Source organism: Berghia stephanieae, chromosome 1 (assembly GCF_034508935.2).
Source record: "Berghia stephanieae isolate SIO BIC M18660-M18661 chromosome 1, UCSD_Bste_1.3, whole genome shotgun sequence".
In the NCBI taxonomy this organism is placed as follows: domain Eukaryota; kingdom Metazoa; phylum Mollusca; class Gastropoda; order Nudibranchia; family Aeolidiidae; genus Berghia; species Berghia stephanieae.
The window spans coordinates 94,458,043-94,479,133 of NC_088360.1; the positions used below are offsets into that span (position 1 = coordinate 94,458,043).

A 21,091-nucleotide genomic window follows, 5' to 3' on the forward strand; every position below is an offset into this window, starting at 1 on the left:
TGGCCACTGGTTGGACTTAAGAGGATTACTGATTATACTATGATTATGGTAGAGCGCACAATGGGTATCTAATTCAATTACTAACTATTATAAGCAGAAATAAAACATAATAATATATGCTTGAAAAACATTACACACAGACTGCACACTAACCACAAACAGTTTGGATTGCCCAAGTGCGTTAAAAATAGTTTGCAATGAACTTTGTACTGTGTATGTATAAGTCTACACAAAATGGAACTAAAATAAATGACACTGGTATATTGCTCTGCTCAATATTCTAATTAATAAAGCTACCCATATTTTCCAATAAGCAATTTAGATTAGAATGGTGCTCCTATTCCATTCATATTTGGTCTATCTAATTATTTTATCGTGAAGTTGCAATTTCAGAGTTCTGCTAGATTTTAACACCAGCACTGGCTCTTTGCGCCTTTCAGGTCACTATTCCATACTTTGGAAATACTTTTCTATTTAAATGCTGCCACATCCTTTGCTCTTTCAAACCCCCAGGTCAAATGTGGTTGAGATTGTCTGGCCTATTAGCTATTATCTCACTCGGCCTACCTGCGATATTTTTCTCATCATTCTCATTTGCGTCATTAACATGTAGGGCTGGAACAGGATTTCATTTTTCATGAAACACAACCTGCAACTATCCTTTTAGTATTATCACTTACACACTAAACGTAGTCGGGTCGGGTTCTGATTCATCTTAAATAAAGTGAGACAGTGTTACAATAGTAAACAATATCACAATCAAAATATGAGAAAGTCCATTGAAACCAGTCCAAATCCTGGACCATGTTCAATTTGCATAATATTTCTTTACTTTGTTATACCTCGTTTGTTAAATTTGCCCAGTATGCAACGCAAATATATTATATCCTTCAAACAAATGTTAAATCACACTTAATCGTTAGCTAAACAAGCCCCAAGTGAATAATGTAAGTCAAGTAATATATGCAAGATATCGAATTAATATTGTAGAAAACGGACGTTTCCGGTCCACATGTAAAAGGGGATAAAAAGGGGGAAAGGGATTTCCCCATGTAGCCCATTCTTTCAACAAACGAATGAATATCATAATTCTAAATTTGAACTTAAAACATCCTAAAACACAACTATTTAACCGATGTTATGTAATCATCTAATTCGGAGCTGATATCTATTATCATAAAGATTCTATGAAATAAAATACGACACATTAAATTGATTCAATCGCATGTTTGTACAGAGCGTTGAGGCCCCGAGGACATCTAACTTAATTTAGTTCTCAAAACATGAATTGTATGTGTTTTATTCGTATATATTGTAGGAAAATAACGCGTGCACACATGCATCCCCCCCCCCCCCCCATGTTATTATTTAATGCTGTTAAACCACGGAGTGACACATCCTCAAATAATATCTGATCTACTTTAGTAGTGTTTGTATCGAAATGAGAACGTTTTAATTTTCTATTATTATTTTTTGTCTATATTATATCTAATCCTAAATTACACGATTGCCGAACCGACATTTTAAAAAAAGCATGATTTATTAAGATTCTACAATCCGTGCGCTTGCCTGTAATGTGAGTATTGTTTCAGAGGAAATGCATGACAACAACTCAGTGACAAATAACATAGAAGTTGCGGTCTTTTCTTTGGACAAGAGTGGTCAGGGGAACAGTATTACAGTTGACTGTTATTTCAACGACCGTATCATGTCACCCGGCTGTTGCATGATGTATTGCTATTGCATCGAATTACACCTGACATGACACTTTATGTGCTCTACATACATACATACAGACAGACATGCACAGAATTTTAATCTGTTACGCGTCCAGGACACTGTAGAGACTATGTTACTTTCGCTAAGCCGACTACTGCCTTGTGTACAAGTGAGTGTGTCGTCAAGTCCTCGACTTTATACAGCAGATCCCAGTCAGCCGAAATATTGGGGATAAAAAAAACTTCCACAACCCCCCCCCCCCCCCCAAAAAAAAAAAAACCCAGAAAAAAAAAACAGAAAAAAAACAACAAAATTCTCTTCTAGCCCCATAGCTCCATTTTACGTCTGCAAAGCTCTTTTTTAATGGTTAAAGATGATCGCCTCCGTGCACGAGAAAGTTGGGACCCACCCCAGATGATTCGTCTGTTATTTCATTCACAATTTTGACCAAATAAAGATATTGGACCCAAAGTAAACACATTATCTACCTCAAAAGGCAATCATGAAAAACCGTGCTGTACAAAAATTAGCACCGAGAAGTCAATTTCAAAGCTTACGTAAAGTAAGCATTTTAGACAGATAAACAGCGAAAAGGACAAACTGAACTCACTTTACATGTTTGCATCAGTCACCATCCATCCGACTTCTAAAATAAAATATTACTCTTAAAGAAAAGAAGAAAACTAATCTGGAGATAAATGGAAATTATACCGAAGAGATCAGGCAACTGAATCAATAGAAAAAGAATACATTAACTACTGTTCCGAAGAAAAAGAAGAAAACAAATGTATATAAACAACTTACCACCAACTGTGTCAATACAAGCCTTTTTTATGGCCATCGGCATAACTGGCTGTACATGTGTCTGGCAGTCTGAACTCCGTTTGTATTTTTGTCTCCCACCCCTGACTCGGTCCAACCGGACACCTGTGGATACAACATATTATAATTTAAAAGAAACTCGATGGTTGATTCAAAGCTGGAAGGCTAAATCACAAACCTACCAGAATCTTGTAGAAATATTAAAGCTGTGTAAGATGCAGTGCTATACAAATCAAATTTATATATTACGGGGGAAAAAATAGAAACAAGACAAAACATTTTAAAGTGAATAAATACATCAAGAACACTGCCAAAAAAAAAAAAAAAAGAAAAAAAAAAAGAAAAGAAAAAGAAGCCTTCCTCGAGATGGTTCATTGAAAACATCTAATGCTCAAATTATCATAATTCAAAAGAAAAAAAAAAGAAAAAGAAAGAATTTACTTATTTTACTGTTTCTGCCTGTACCCATCATCGGCACACAACACTGAGTTGCCATTTAAATTTGTCCGATCTAAATATCTGGGAATCATAAGGCTGAAAAGGTAAGCCTATTCCAAAAACGTATTGTAACATATTGTAAATGATATCCCCCCCCCCCCTTCTCTCTCTCTCTCTCTCTCTCTCTCTCTCTCTCTCTCTCTCTCTCTCTCGAAAATATCAGTTTACAGCTTATTTCTAGCTATTATGTGTTATCCTGTTTTGCTTCAAGGTAAAGAAAGACGAACAAAAAAGATGTTTTCGAAATACCAAATGTTTTGCACAATGTGTTTTGTGGGGTTCTTTGAGTGGGAGGAGAAGTCTTTCTCGCCACATGTTCTCAGTTCAGACAACTGCAAGCTTGGTAAGGTAATACAGTGCTGTTTGTTGGATAAGACATGTTGAAGGAGAGAGCGGTTAAAAAAAAAAAAAATGAGTAAAACACAATGTTGTTATCGATAATTGGCAGGCTTGCTGATAGTGATAGGACAGAAGAAACGGATCGCTGCCTCGGTGCCTGGACAAAAGATAAAATAGTGCATGTGGTGCAAGTCATGAGTTATCATGATCCATCCATTCTTCGCTGATTCCAACCTCCGTCATAAGGCCGATTTTCCTGAACAATGATAGTGTTATCAAAATGCATGCAATGGTAAATATCGAGGTCTAGTGTCAAGGATGGCAGCAGTCACAGTTTCAGCATGCATGTGCCATAAACTCGGCTACCAGAGGTCTCTTAGATGGTACTGGGTCTGAGCCAATTCACTTGAGGACCATCTCCATCGATAATCCATTAACGTTTGACTTACCCCCCCCCCCCCCCCCCCCCTAAATAAAGTCGCAATAATACCTCAGCAATGTATCTTTACTGATTCACGTGTGCACTTTTTTTTTTTTTTTTTTTTTTACTTTTGAACTTTTATTCTCATGCTAACAGGTAATCTCAAACACCATAGATACCTACCACAAAACACGTAAAAAAAAAAATTAACCATTGCTCGAAACGACGCAATCCATTGTCCCTGTGCCTTAGGCAGGGCAGACGACAAGCCTCTCGCTGGACACTGATTGAGCACGGAAATCTCTTCCACAATCCCCACGAGATAGAGGTCCGTTTAAAGCGGTTTTGAAATTACCAAGATAATGTGGCGATACACGCATAAAAAGAGATTCTGAGGGGGTAAACGACAACAAAGTAAAAATGGTGGCACTACTTATTTTATCCCCAAAGATTTAGGTCATCATTAGAACTTGACAATTTTTAATTCAACAAGAGAAAATCACGAGTAAACATAACATACAGATATAATATTATGAGGAGAGGTAGAGATATAAATCGGATTATATATATATATATATTTTTTTGAGTTGCATGCTCATTACCATGTACACAACGTGCTGACGAGTCCATTGGAGAAAAAAATATCAAATAATCAATGATACTGTGATGGCATGCTATGGCACATTGACCGCAAATCTGAGAAATGCCAAACCAATTGTCTTATAGTTATCATCATTAGATGATAACACAAGGAAGAAAAGCCACTTGATAATTAAAAAAAAAAAAGTTATGAATTCCGGTGTTGTATATAAAAAGCACACAACCAAAAACAAAAATAAAAACTATTAAAAAAAACAAAACCCTCCAATAATTCTACCCCCCGCCCCAAAGAAAATCACCCCAAAAAGAGTCACTGCCATATACAATTTATAAAAACAGTGTTGACTGAACAATAAATCGATCATATCACACAAGAATGGGTGTATAATATCAACACTAACTATAAAGAACCTGTCAACGTAAATCCCCAGGACACAATGAAGGGGCCAACTTGACGTCCGATATAATTTCTAACCGTTTCATTCTCCCAATCACATTATTTATCACATGGCGCATATTGACATTCAACACTTGACAGTAAGTTTGAAAAAAAAAAAGTGAACTGTGGCGAACGGGTTATGAATGGGAATAGTACAGTCAAAAAGAGTATACAATACAGATAGTATAATATAATAATATGGTCTGATGACTTTTACACTGCTGATTCCACTATTAAATCGGCCTTGATAGGAGGGGAGATGGGGCTGAATGCACTGTTACAGTAGTTTTCCTAACATGGGTCGAGGCAAGCTAGGACTTGTAATCTAGCTGCTGTGATAAGATAAAAAAATACAAACACAAATGACAGTCGTCTATAAATATAGATATTGAAAAAACCAAACCCCCCCCCCCCCCAAAACAACAAAAAAACACGAAAAACAAAAAACATCCGCATCCAAATGCTCTAAATAATATTGACTTTTGATAAGGAGAGAGAGAGAGAGAGAGAGAGAGAGAGAGAGAGAGAGAGAGAGAGAGAGAGAGAGAGAGAGAGAGAGAGAGAGAGAGAGAGAGAGAGAGAGAGATGAGAAGAGAGAGAGGGAGAGAGAGAGAGAGAGAGAGAGAGAGAGAGAGAGAGAGAGAGAGAGAGAGAGAGAGAGAGAGAGAGAACAAGAAGTTATGAGGATCACCTAAATAAAAAGAGGGAATCGAGGTAGCATGACAATAATACCAGTGAAAGTACATGCACATAAAGGCATGTAAATCCTCTGATAAAACTAATAATTACATACATTAAAAATAAAGTACGCAACCAATTTCATCCGAACGCCTAATGGAAAGTCAAAACACCTATAACAGCTGAATTGGACAACAATATTGTATATATTACTTATTGCAATGGGTCCTAAATGTGTCACCTACATCTCTTTTCATATTAATTTATTTAAGTTGGTTTAAAATGTCGAATCAGAACCAATCCTATTTTAATAATTGAACAATAATAAACGATAAAAAACATAAGAATGTAACTGAAATTTTATTCAAAACGTCAGTAGAACAGCTTGATCTTTTAAACTTTTTTTTCTTTTTTTTTTCATCTTTCCTTTTCTTTTCTTTTGGTTTACGGGGGGGGGGGGGGGGGGGGGGAGGAAGAAAGATATTTTTGAGCTTATCTTCACACTCAGAATTAAAAAGGACAGACCAGTGACCATTATGAAAAAAAGCAAGGGGGGTGAGGGGAGAGCCGCTCAATTCGTAATATTAATAACAGCAGGTTGATATCTTCATCTATTAATCCAGTCAAAAGGAGGACAAGGAGTCACAACCCGGGGACATCAAAAGATAGCGGTGATGAAGATGTCATAAGAAAAGTAAGCTGATAGCGGTGATGAAGATGTCATAAGAAAAGTAAGCTGACATCAGCTGACGAAAACCGCAGACTCAGCGGGGGGGGGGAAGGATGTGTTGCCGGAGGCGGAATACAGAAATAGTAAAATTAATCTGGACACATCAGCCTTGAAGACACCATTTCGTCCCAAACTGTCTACCACATTATGTCCGTTCAAGCAGCATAATTTCGTGCCATTCTTAAAATGTCTTTGACCGCCCCCCCCCCCCCCCCCCTCCAAAGCTCTTTTTGCTTTAAAAAAAAAAGCGATAAAGTACATAATTATTTGAACCAACATCCGTCAATATCGTCACCCATACATATTTATAAAACAATTCAAAACTGTAACAGTCAAAAGACAGAAATAACTTGAGTTTCTATTTTCCACCGTTATTAAACATGATAAGAATAGCATGAGAACAAAAGTCACATCTGCAACAAAATCGATGTGACGATCAAAGAGGAGAGAAGAAAAAATCAGTTCGTCGCGTAGAAACAGATTCCGTCATAAATAGTACTTCTAAAACCAAACGTGCTGCAACTGTAATCCATTCGTGGCGAAAGCCTGCGGTGAATTTATTTATCATTAATTTGTTATTATATTATTATATCCCCGTGACGTGTTTAATTGCCCTGTGTGGACATCCGCCTCTTAAATCTTCAGTTTCAGGAAATCGTTGTTAGTTAGCATACCGAGCCGGATCTTTTAGACTGAGTTGAAACGGATTAAGGATACTTTAGCTCGCTTCTCCAATATTACATACAAATAATATATACATTGGACCTCCTCAGGGGGAAACAATCCTTTGCTTGTTTGTTTTGTTTTTGTTTTTAAGGGTTTTACGGCGCTTGCAACACATTAAGGTCATATCAGCGCCAGTAAAAATGAAGAAAATGGGATAGTAAAAAGTTCTAGAATTACAATTAAAGCACCCAAGAAAAAGTAAGACAAAGGGGAACTGGGAACAAATAGGGATCAGATGTAGATTCCAAGATCAGAATATACCATCAATGTACTTAGTTTGAGATCAACTATAAGTATTATCCAGACACAAGCACAAGAACCAACAAAGAGGAATACACTCAAATGCTTATATCATACATTCAAAATAACACAAATATAATAATACATAACAGAGAGATGATTTACAAGGAAAAAAACATCATCTCCCAAAACTAACTATACATATGACTGTTTCCCTCCCAGCCAGGGTATCCGCAAGGGCCAGGACAAAACCAAGTAATCTCACTCCAAGACAAAGATACAAAGCATGTTGGATACTGATATAGGGGGATAGAAGACTTTGTAACAATCCTTTGCAAAAATAAATATAATATGTGCAGCTATGTGGTCTAGTGGTATGACACTCACTTTCGGATCGGAAGGTCCTGGGTTGGAGCCTCGCTCGACGCATAGTTGAGTCCTTGGAAAAGACTCTTTACTCACATTCTCTCACCGTACTCAGGTGTAAAATGAATACCTGGCCGTTAACAGCGTTGTCTTTGTCCGAAAAATTGTAATATCGCCTAACAGGCGTCATGTCTCGTCCTATGTGTTAAATGTTGCTGTTGACCAGTGACCCCTTGTAAAGCGCTTTGAGCACGTTAAGTGGATATTGCGCTATATAAAAGCTCAATCAACCAAAACATAAATGTTGGTGGTAGGGGGTCGAAAAAAAAATATAAAGGAAAAATAAAATAATAATGAAATTGAGCTTCATCTTATAAACAAAGGAAAGAGATGTGATCATTTCAGGCTTCACCTTTCTCAACGAAATCGACGAAAGATTATTGACTTGTATAATGATGTAACATTCTCCTGATTAAATCATTTATTGATCCTCAAACAAATCTCGAACGACAATTGAAATAAAAAATACATATCAACATTCCACGGATTGACCATGCTAAATGCGCTTCTCGCTTCACAATGTTTCATTTGTTATTATGTTGCTTACCTTCTCTGAGCATGCCAACATTGAGGCACTTCTGAAAACGACAGGCTTGACAAGCCTTCCTCCTCCTCTTTGTGATTTCACAGTCGCCACTGGCAGGACATGAGTATTCAATATTACCTGCAATACACAAAATAATAACGTATATAATTTATATCATTTGAACACTTTAATCTAAATCAACAAAAACGTTACACGGGGAAGGACCCAACCTCCTTACATCTGAAAAAAATAACGACTGATCTCAGATGTAAGCAAAACAAGCCTTAAAAAAAAAAAAAATAAAGACGGCAGCTAGGGAATTGAAAAACGATTTCCACCAGTGTCAAGCAAAATTTTGCGCGAAAAAAACCCAAACAAACAAACAAACAAAAAAAAACCCACAAAAAAAAAAAAACAAAAACAAACAAGCGATGTGCACGAAATAGAGAGGGGAAAAAAAAAGCAAAGCCAATCGGCACGCAACCATGACAATACTAAAGGATGAGGGAAGTATGAGTCTGAGGGAAGTATGAGTCAGCCAGTGTTAATGAGCTCCAAAACGGTAAAAAAAAAACAAAACAAACGTAAACATATATTACGGACAACAAAAACACAACCCACACCTACCTCAAACACACACACACACACACACCACTTAACAAATACACAGCTGATTAAGTAACCCCCCCCCCCCCCCGAAAAAAAACAAAACAAAAAACAAACATCTAAAACATAAATATAATTTTGTATATCATAGATAAAAACATAAATATACCCAATGTTGTCTCCAACAATATAAAGTACGGTTCAAAGGTAGATCGAATCGATAGATCAATTGACGACAAAGTGAGGAAAGAGAAGGAACCTGATTTATTGAAGGTTATGAGGGAGAGGGAGAGGGAGAGGGAGGGAGGGAGAGAGAGAGAGAGAGAGAGAGAGAGAGAGAGAGGGAGAGAGAAAGAGAGAGAGAGAGAGAGAGAGAGAGAGAGAGAGAGAGAGAGAGAGAGAGAGAGAGAGAGAGAGAGAGAGAGAGAGAGAGAAAACAGTATAAGCAATATCTAAGGAACGGAACGCTGACGCATGCTTAGAGAACAACATGACCGCGATGACAATAATAAACTCGCATCGAATTTTTCTACCCGGGGAGACGGTACCATTGATCCTAATCGATAAGTGATTTACATTTTGGCAAACTCGATTCACGCGATTAGGACGCGTCGATTAATCGACCGACACCTAAAGAATAACGGAAGACCCCTCTTTTTCTGACTTTTGATCGCAAAGACCAGGAACTAAAGTCACTTTAACGCATGCAGAAGAAAAGAAAGAAAGAAAAAATATTTTAAAAAACAGGGGACCGTTTCCATTTAAACACACACCAATCGATTAACATAAACAATTTAAAAGGTTCTTTTATTAGCCAACAAGTGGCGAGGCAGTGGCCTTCACATTTTCAGCGGAAACAAGGTCACTGATCAAATTCTCGGCAGGGGAAGTTCGCGAGTCGCATAATGTGGTACTTTACTTGAGACCAAACAACTGCCACGCCAGGCTATTTCAATCCTTTTTGTGTGTGTGTGTGTGTGTGTGTGTGTGTGTGTGTGTGTGTGTGTGTGTGTGTGTCGCCGAAAGGACTCGGCTTGGCATGGTGGCAATAAAATTATTCTAACTTTTTAAAGCTTTCTAATCCTCAATGTCTCTCCACAGAACGGGAATGCATAATTTGATATGGCGCACGGACGTTTGGCGGCCATTCAATAAAAGAAGCTTCATCGAATGGGGAGGGGAATGATAAAAGGGAGAACAAAGTAAATTAAGCACGCTCTCCATCAATATTTATTCCCTCATTATGCCTTCTGCAATATCTTGCTACCACACGGGGATCGGCAGATAAGAGCATTAGAATAGTTGTGTGACAAGTCATCAATACTTTTGGGGTCGCTGGTCGCAGAGATTCACTCAAGCACACGTGAATCCATCTTCATCCCATATCAAGCCAATGCATTGTTGACACTTGTCTAATACACCAAATAATAATATATTAATAAAACAACTTTAAACCACTTTGGATCAGACAGCATCTAGTCTTAATGTGCGTCAGTGAAGTAGGACAAGTGTTTCGACCCTTTGCTGGTTTAGTAAAACAGATTGCCAAAACAAATAGCTATTAAAAGGCCTGTCATTCCATTTATTTATTGAATGACGATTGACGGATGAATAAATGAATGAAAGGACGGACGGATGATCAAATTGATAATGGGATACATCAGAGAAGGATAGATAGATGAAACTCTTAACATTATAACCTTGTTTGACGTTAAGGATGGTGAAGGCAGTAACAACCAATTTCAATTAATGGAACTTGTGACATTGCTCGTTAATGTAAAACGAGGGGGTGGCGGAGGAGGGGAGGATGAGGAAAAAGTGGCTGAGGAGAAAGAGACGGAAAAGACAAAGACCGAAGTTAATGTGATCAGGAGCTAATCATCTTGATACTAAATCCAATAAAAATGTTTTAAAATGTAAATGTTGTTTTTTGTTTGTTTTTTAAATAACAGACAGAAAGACGGCCGACCTTACAGACACGGACCTAGACACGAAAAACAAATTCGACTCTCGTAAAGAAAAATAAATAAATCGATCGATATTTAAAGGAGTTTTCTGGCCAAATCTTATTTTTCAGATTACGATAGTTAACTGGTTAAAGAGAATAAGTAAAATATTATTAGCATCAAATATAAAGTCCTGTTGACGATGAAACGAGATGACGACACAAGCTGGCTAGATTTTTTTTTTTTTTAATGTGAAAGCAATATATACTCCACGGGCCGAAACATGGAGGGATTGAGTACTCGAAAAGTGCGTGACGGAAATTGTGCTGAGCCATCACAAATCGATTGGATATCGATCCAAAGAGAGTCTCCACGATTGCTATATTTAGAACGACGAGCGCTCACGCGCCTACACAATTGAATCATGGCGTTCGCTGTTTTAAATAGAATTAATAACAAAAATATAAACACTGGGAGAACCCCCCCCCCCCCCTCTCTCTCTCTACCCCCCCCCCCCACCCCCACCCCGAATGGTAGACAATATATATTTTTTTAACGGGCAAAAATCCAGGCTGCAAGAGGACGGGAATGGGAAAGGTGCGAAACAGGAAAGGCGGAAAGAAAAAGAAGTGATAGGGAAAAAAAAAGAAGAGAGAAAGAGAGAAAGAGAGAGAGAGAGAGAGAGAGAGAGAGAGAGAGAGAGAGAGAGAGAGAGAGAGAGAGAGAGAGAGAGAGAGAGAGAGAGAGAGAGAGAGAGAGAGAGATGTCCTAATCTAATATGTGGCGAGAATTGTCCTCAATCAAATAAGATTTAAGACCTCCACGGACAAGTTGATCAATGTCTATAGCATATCAATCACACCTACAGAGAAATAAAGTGTCCCTCGCCTCTGGGTCTTCCTAATTAGGCCCAACACTTTCTCGTCAAACCGTAATCCACTTTTTTAAAAACGATATTGTTCAGATGCACGCCTTTTATCGCCCACAATTAATCTAGTCAATCTAGATAACTGTAGACCATTGCATTACATAATTCCCTACCCACTATTATCTGCCACGTCGAATTAATAATCGCTAACAGATTATCAATATATCATCACGAAGCTTGCATTCATTAATAGATTTATTATCATCATCATTATCACATCATTGAGGTACCCCGCTGACCTAATTTCAAAGAAAATCCCGATTGACATGTCCCATACGTAGCTATCTAAATCTAGTCTAGTCTGTTATGACTTATCCCGTAGTAGATGATGTAACAACGTGAATGGATTGCATCACCAAAAGTGGTTCCGAAACGTCAACGAAATTCAAGTCCCAAAGGATACTATTATAATTAAAGAATGTTTTTTTTTTTTAATAACAGCTCAATTTAGAATGATGAATTTCTGCCATTATACAAAACCTTCATAGGTAATCACACGGTGTCCAACAAGACAAGTCGTTATGACATTACAAAGAGAGTATCTTTACACAAAGATTTCTCCTCAGAATTTGGGTTTGCATACCCCCCCCCCCCCCCCCCCCCCCCCAAAAAAAAAAAAAAAAAAAAAAAAAAAAAAAAAAACTTCCACAAAGAACAATTAAATGGACACAAGATAAAACTACGACAGTACCAACATCGGTAACAATATCATAGCCTTTTCCATTCCAAACATCAGTCTAGACAAAATAAAAGTTAATTTCAAGGAGGGAAAAAGATTTGCCTGGGGTGAGAGAGAATGGGGAGTCGGGAATTGACAATATTCTCGTAAATGATTTCCTAGGAATTTGTGGATACGGCACTCCTCTCTATTGTCATATATCAACATATAATTGCGATAATGATAATTTTGTTTGTTTGTTTGTTGCTTTAGGTCTCTTCCAACACAATTGAGGTTATATGAGAGACCGCTGAAACAAAAAAACAAGCAATCTAACAAAAATAGTACAAATGTAAATAAAAATCATAACCTCAAGATATCATAAGCTAAATTATAAATAACCAAGAACAAACAGGCAGAAGATTTACAGAAAAAAAAATATCCCCTGTCAAAAATACAATCACAAACCAAAGAAGCAGGATAGGGTAGTAAAGAGATGAAGAAACGACATCACTATCGGATCGTACACCCATGCGAACATCATAGGTATATGATTCAAGGGTGATGCTCCCATCCAACCACCCGATAATGATAATGCTGCTGCTGATATACTACTACTGCCAATAATAATAATAATAATAATAATAATAATAATAATAATAATAATAATAATAATAATAATAATAATAAAAATAATAATAAACGGCGTAAAAAGGGAAAAACCCACAAAAAAAAACAAACAAAAAAACCCCAGAAAAACAACACACCCCCGCTCCCCCCCCCCCCCCCCCCCCCCCCCCCTCTCCAAAAAAAAAAAAAAAAAAAAAACAACAAAAAAACCCAACAACAACAGCACAAAAAAAAATACATTATTTTCTAATAGACAAGGAATAATATAGCATAGTACTCATTAATTGTTAGTTGTCACCGGGTCAACGTGACCACTTCGTTGATATAACATATAAGTAGTCCTTAAGAACCATGGGGTCATTAAACAAACACTAACAATTGCTACAACAACCCTTGGGTTGAATCGATACTTTCTGCCAAATCAAACAAGAGTCGACTACCCAATCACTTTTGGGTCGACAGAAGAGTCAGAGAATAGAAACATTAACTAAACCCGGAAACAACACGGGTCTCTTTGAGGTGAGGGCTCAAATACAGGGCTATTCCGGAGTAAATATGAGGACCAGTAACTAAGAGACCGCAAAGTCTTAATGCGATGCTCCAATGCTCTCTATTATTGGCGACGATGACAGAATACGTTAAGAATAACAAAAGATTTCTCAACGCAATACGGGTTTGTAGTATATAGACTTTCGAAGTACTTCCTAACCCCGTGTATAAATCCACCTCTGAGCCAGCGGGGCAAATCGAAACCCCGTTTCTAAGAGCAAAGCGGAAGCCTACAGCATTACTCCAATCTAACCAGCCCACAAACCAATCTCAATTATTATATAATAACAAGTATGTAAGTTACGGAACATTCCAATCGATCGACAGAGACCAACAAACGGAGGCGATGGACTGCCTATCTTCCAGTCTCATTTTATTGCTCACGGAGCACTTTCTGTTTTCGTATAATACAGGGGTGTTTTTGTTGTTGTTGTTGTTTGTTTTACATTTCAAATACAACGGCGAACGGTTATGAAATTGAAATAACCGAAAAACGAATCTATATATTATATCAATGTTGCATTTCTTTTTGTTCTGCGTCGGAAAATTATTCTAAATTTAAGATTCCACTTATAACATGATGACATACAAAGCTATTGATTTTTTATGTAAAATTCGCACCAGATCAGATAGAACAGGCATCTATTTTCTGTTTCTTCCTTTCTTATAACATCAAAAGGAGGCCCCATGGAATCTTATGTTATAATCTTAATACCAAGACTGGCGTCAAGAGAAAAAAGACAGAACGTTTTATGATTAAACAACTTGAAATTCCTTTTAAAAGTACAGAGACGCTTAAAATCGCCCTCTTCAGTATAGTTTAAGGTTGATATACGCACGAGTTCAGACAAATGGTATAGGCAGCTATAAGATCAGTGACGTAAGAGATGATTGCATCCACTTGAACTTGAACCAAAATAGAGAATTGATTTATATTAGAGAAATAGTGGTGCTAACACAGAAAAAAATAAGCATAATGAGCTGTATTCATTACATGTTTGCTAATTTTGATAGATGATGATCGAAACCGCTATTGTTATTAGTATAACTGTTATTGTAAATGTGATGCAAAAGTTAATTATTTATCTGATACTATGAAAAAGAATACTTACGGTTTTTGCGCCACATCGCTATTTTTTTTTGTCCAACCCTTGTGTAAAGCAAATTAAAAAAAAAAAAGGAGCCCCCCCCCAAAAAAAAAAAAAAAAAAAAAGAAAATCAAACAAACAAACAAGCAAAAACGAAACACAAATAAACCCAATCACACACACTGTATATCAAATGCGATGTTCTACACATCATGTAATACAAATCTACAACAGACAAAAGACAGTCGAGGTAATTTTTCCTTGTATTGATGATATACGTTTAGTTAAAATACTCACAACATCCACCAGTCGGATATAACGTACGAACGCACAAAACAATGTGTAACATTAACTGTTTATTGTCTGATTGACATAATTTAATAAGAAGTTATCATGAAAACGACCGTCTAAAAACAATAACAAAGAGCTGAGTGACGTCAATTTCATTCTCTCTATATTTCTTTCTGCTTTGCCAGGCATATCAAAGCTATTCAGATTTTTATCTAACACAAATGGCAGCTCCATAATTTTTCACTTTGATGATGAGAGAAATTGTGAGTCGTCATAAACAAGCACATACATAAATACACACAACAACAAAAATCTGTGAAAGAACAAAATAGTCTTTATAAATCTAAAAAAAAAAAAACAACACAAAAAAGATGTATTTAAAAAAAAAAAAAAAAAGGGGGGGGGGGCACTCTTGGTGTTAACATGATCGTTTTTAATGGGAAAGTACTTTCAAGTTCTTTAGTACTTCAAATAATATTAAATTCTCAGACTAAATATCTAGAAACTAGGCAACCAGTGCATATTTAATCAGGGGATATTAGACCAAACAAAAAGAATAAAAGAAGTAAAATAGAATACCGTGGCAAGAACAAAAAGGAAATTTAAAATAAATCAAATAAAATAAAATTTTGCAACGTTGCCAGTCTCAAGTCACAAATAAGGTCTAAGGTTGCCGTCGGCACTGACTTTGTGCAATCAAATGATAAAATAGTGTAAGAACACGAGCGTTGCAGTTACTGTCTCACGGTAACACAACGGAATGAGTATGTACCAGAAAACGACAGCATCATACCATGATATTGTGTCACAACTAAGACAGCACAGTTTGGGATGGGGGAGAGAGGGAGGGGGAAAGGGAGGAGTTGAGAGATCAATAATGATATCAGTGGCAAAGAAAAACAATTCATTAATTTTTTATCTGGAAAAAATGTGGAAAGGGGGGGGGGGGGGATGATGATGGGATGCTATTTCGAATCCTAAAAGGATGCAAAGATTGCACAGTAAATAACCGTGATTCAACTCTTTTTTTTTTTGGGGGGGGGGGGGGGGGGGGGGGGGGAGGCGATTGATGATCGACAGCATCAGTAATAAACAGAGAGGAGAGTTGCCATGGAAATTGTCGACGATTAGTGTAAACAAAGAGTCATGATGAAAAAGCAGCCTCTAACGATTACAGATTTGCTAACCAGACGAGTGCGTCATGATGACCCCATAACCCCCCCCCCCCCCCCCCCCCCCAAAAAAAACAACAACAAAAACAAACAAAACAAACACAAATACAACAAGAGAAACAAAAATCCAGCAATACAACAAAACCTAACCATTTCCAATAACCTAATAATTTGAATCTGACAAGAAAGTGGTAATGCACAACCAAAAAGAGAAGAAAAAAAAAAAGACTTCCAGATATATCACCGCCCTTCATTAAACCAAATATCATAATCTATAATTTTGTGTCGCCGCCAAAGTATAACTCATCCAAAGATGACATTTCAACTTCTTTTTCTGATTCATTTAACTATCATTAATCTTACTACCATCGTCATCATCACTATCATTACTAACTACTATCGTATCATCATTATCGTTAATATCTATGAACACATATCAAAACACCACCACAATAGGAAAACTTATGAGATTGCAGACACCCCCCCCCCCCGGACAGACACACACACACACACACACACACACACACACACACACACACACACAAACGTTCTTCTTTTTTTATTTGCACAGTGGAAGAAGAAAAATAAGGTTTAAAAATAAAGAAGGTGTCTTCAATACAGTTAACAAAACAGAAAAGGATAGTTTGCTCGCAGTAAGCAAACAGACCGATAGAGTGATGTTATGTCACGACTGGAAACGTTTATAACGTAATTAACGACAATGAATTGGGTTATGGCAAACAGTGCCATGCAATGAAGTGGATAGAATCTACTTTAACAGTGAGATTGAAATGATAATACCGTCACGTCAACCCACCCTAACCCATTAGTCTCTCGAACACTCAATCAACAGTTAATGAAATGAAGAGCATCATTTTAGTCTAAATTTGTGTCGTTTAAATCACTTCTGCATCGTGTACGAGTCATTAGATCCGACCCATTAACAAGAATCGTTTCGTATGATTCGTTATAATCGTTCATTATTACTAAACCTGCCACAGTAACACAAAAAAAAAAAAAAAAACAAAACAAAAAAAAACAAAACAAACCCGAATTAAAATCCGTTCAACACAAAACGTATGATTTCTACCACTATTTATATGAATTGACACCTTAAAATGGATGTGATGTTACCAAGTATGGTCACATAGCCAGATCTTACAAAAGTACCATTTTCAACCAAATTTCCTCTAAAATTTTGGCGAAATAAAAAATTCGAATCTGACCACTTCCGGCCTTTTAAAAAGCTGTACAAACTGATTTAATATTCTATATAAGTAGCAGATCTTCTCCTCAGCTTCGAGTGGTGCAATCTCAGTTTTCTCCATCATGGTTCAAACTCATAACAACTAGAGTAAATGTCGCAGAGAACCGAGTTGTGCCAACCACACAGTATGCTTCCTTATCGCGATAAGATAGAGGGAAAAGGGGATCGATAACAGCCGCCAGTGGAAATGACAAAATCACTAGGGTAGAAAATTATGAGGGGAGAATGGTCCACATAACGAACAGCGAGATCCGATATCAGACGACTGGCAGCGTCGAGTGCATATCGATAGGAAACACCCAATAAGAAACTCTTTTTGATTTCCCAACAGTCCATGTGGATAGGGCTTGACTGAAACTGAAACGATAGCATTGGAAAATTTCAAAATGTACCGTTTATTTGTTTACTTCATAAATTTGATGTACAGGCAGTACCGACCACTATATTTTTTTTCACTACATCATGTTGCCAAATGATCGTTATCAACGACACAACCTATGGTATCGATGTATCTACAATTGAGCTGCCTACCGAATAGGTCCAGCAAAATGGACAGGGGGATGAGTAAGAATAGCAATCCGGTATGTAGAGAAGGTTGGGGGGGGGGGGGGTGAGAGAGAGAGAGAGAAAGTGTAGTTCATTGACTCCATCAAGTGTGTGAGTAGACCTGGAGATTGGGGCAGAATGATGGGGATGGGGGCGAGGCAAAATCAATGCAGGATTCCATTGATTTATCAGCTCTCACATCTCAGAGAATTGTAGAGTATTGCGAAAGCTTTGGGCAAATAAGCCGTGCACCGAGATACACGAAACAACATTATAGGATGTTCTCGTCCTCTTGATTCGGTAAACTAAGGATCTTTTGGTACACCCTTACGGTCAAAAGTCAAAAATACAAGGGATGTTGTAACGAAATGCTTCCGTGTAGGCGTCAGTTTACGACAGGATGTACGTCGTCGTAGTATTAGTTGTTGTTGTTATTGTAATCCCTCCGGAACAACCCTTCTTTTGTTGATACAGGTCTTATCAGATCATGCACCTATGGCCCGGAAGTTTGAATTAAACTACGTAGTGTGGGTGTTATTGTGAGAAAGGCATCAATCTTGTTTTCTCCGTAAACTTATAAGCAAAGTAGGATCCCTGCATTCTACGGGAGTGACTTTGTTATGGTATGGCTTGATTGATATCTCGTAACTATGGGGCTGACGAATTTATTTATCCTTGATATGAGGATGTCCGGTATCAGGATGGGTTGTTGTTGTCCATGATTATGGAATCTGGGGGAGTTTTAAGGAATTTCAGATGTTTACGGATATGACTAACATCCGGTTGTGTGGGTAGAATTTTGCTTCGTTTGCTTGATTTTTGCCTATAAATGCCAGAGTTTTGAGCAGTTTCTTCAGACCACTCAGCGGAGTCTTTTAGGCTCATTGTCTCAAAAGAGACCAGACAGCGGAGTCTTTTAGGCTCATAGTCTCTAAGCGATAACCACAGCGGAGTCTTTTAGGCTCATTTGTTTAACTCTTGTGTAGAGTTAGATTAAAGTCTTGTGTAGACTTTGTAGTGCTCAAAGTTCGAGCTGAAACACGTTTTGTGTTAACTCTTGTGTAGAGTGTGATTTAAGTCTTGTGTAGACTTTGCGGTGCTCAAAGTTTGAGCTGAATCAAGTTGTGTTATAACTCTTGTGTAGAGTTTGATTAAAGTCTTGTGTAGACTTAATTTGTGATTTCAATAATCTGTTCGGCTCTGGTGAGATTTTTGAATAATATGTTGCGATTACAATTATGATTGTGTTTTGATATCAATATCATAATATCACTTTAAATTTTGATTCTCAATTAATTAATCAGATAATGAAATTAATTGTGTAATATATTCTTGTTGTAAAGAAATAAGCTTTTCTTGCTATAAAGCATTATTATTTCATATCTACAAAGTAAAGCAATATTAATCAACATTAATAAATTGATTTGTTAAAGTAAAATAATATTTACTCACAAATTAAGTGAGTTCGAATATAGATAGAGTTATATTCGTATGATTGTCATATTATAACAAAATCATTTTCTTTCTTTAAAGTGAATGAGCCGTTGGAGGCTGGGCTTTAACAAGCCAACTTTAGGCTATACGCTCATAGCTTGACACTAATAGAAATTGAACATTTGCCTGTTTTATAAGTTACCTGTGAAGAACCATTTGCTTATTTTAATATCAGAACATTGAGAAACAATTGATCTGTTTATGAATACTGTGAAACCAGAACAATTTCAAGAAGAGACAAATTAACATTATTAGAACAACCTTACAGTTTTGTTGAATATCAAGAACACTCTTTTGGCTTCCTTTCACACGTCTGGATTGTGATTAGTTAGCTAGTTAATTATTAGTTGCCTGTATGACTGTGATGGTTGCAACCTATCAGTGAGATTGTCTGATGTGGTAGCGGTTTGGTAAAGTATTGATAATTAATTGATTTAATTATATATTTTCATATCGCTTTCATATCATATTCATCATTACACATCTCCATCAATTTGTCATCCATCTATTTGATTTCATACTTATTACATCTATCATTTCATCTTCATATCTCATAATATCTTTGTTATATTGTAATAAAATATATCTTCATTTAGCTTCAAAACCTTTATCAACGTATTGTGTTTGGTTATTGATCGGTGTCGTAGCTTGAATATAGCACACATAAACAAGGTTGCAAACTGCGCTACATAAGCATACGGTTTACGTGCGCACTTTGTGACATAATTTGGTGTCAGAAGTGGGATTCTTATTGTTGTGCATTCAAGAGACATCGCGACCAAACAATTGTTGAGACAGGTTAGGGAGTTGTTTCAAACTTGAGATAGATACTATCTTTGAGCTTAAAGCAAATTGGTATCCATTTAATGGTTATAAGACTGTCATTATACGCAAGGTGTAATGCAAGTTATTCTGGTAATTTTCACTTGTTCGGTTATACGTTGTCAGTCATCTGTCATAGTGATACGGATCACTGACTTAGCGCGAAAGCGGTACTCGCGCTGTAAAGCCTCCATTGTCCCCCTCTCCCTTTTGTAAGGAACGAAGGTGGTTGTTGGGGTAATTTGATTCCGTGTAGGAATCTGGGAGAATATTGTGTTGGTCCCGTGTGAGGATCTGTATTAAATCATTTGTTCTGACTTTCTATGCACATATAGTAAGTCAAGGTATTGATTCTGTGTAAGAATCTGGTGAAGATATTTTGTTGATTCTGAGAGAGAATCTGGGTGAAGATATTTTATTGATTCTAAGAAAGAATCTGGGTGAAGATATTTTGTTGATTCTAAGAAAGAATCTGGGTGAGGATGTTTTGTTGATTCTAAGAGAGAATCTGGGTGAAGATATTTTGTTGATTCTGAGAGAGAATCTGGGTGAAGATATTTTGTTGATTCTGAGAGAGAATCTGGGTGAAGATATTTTGTTGATTCTAAGAGAGAATCTGGGTGAAGATATTTTGTTGATTCTAAGAGAGAATCTGAGTGAAGATATTTTGTTGATTCTAAGAGAGAATCTGGGTGAAGATATTTTGTTGATTCTAAGGAAGAATCTGGGTGAAGACATTTTGTTGATTCTGTGTAAGAATCTGGGTGAAGATATTTTGTTGATTCTAAGAAAGAATCTGGGTGAAGATATTTTGTTGATTCTGAGAGAGAATCTGGGTGAAGATATTTTGTTGATTCTGAGAGAGAATCTGGGTGAAGACATTTTGTTGATTCTAAGAAAGAATCTGGGTGAAGATATTTTGTTGATTCT

At 37.0% G+C, this 21,091-nt stretch overlaps 1 protein-coding gene across 6 annotated transcripts in view; it reads right to left on the reverse strand.

The window, feature by feature from the left end:
- LOC144962416 (estrogen-related receptor gamma-like) overlaps window positions 1-21,091 on the reverse strand; it is an 86,934-nt gene that overhangs the window by 12,346 nt on the left and 53,497 nt on the right. For all 6 annotated transcript variants that reach the window (XM_078895346.1, XM_078895347.1, XM_078895344.1 and 3 more), the window contains 2 exons: window positions 8,186-8,302; window positions 2,524-2,646 (listed from right to left, as the gene is read on the reverse strand). In XM_078895346.1, the coding sequence (XP_078751472.1) occupies window positions 2,524-2,646; window positions 8,186-8,302 (240 nt within the window). The remainder of the gene's footprint in view (window positions 1-2,523; window positions 2,647-8,185; window positions 8,303-21,091) is intronic.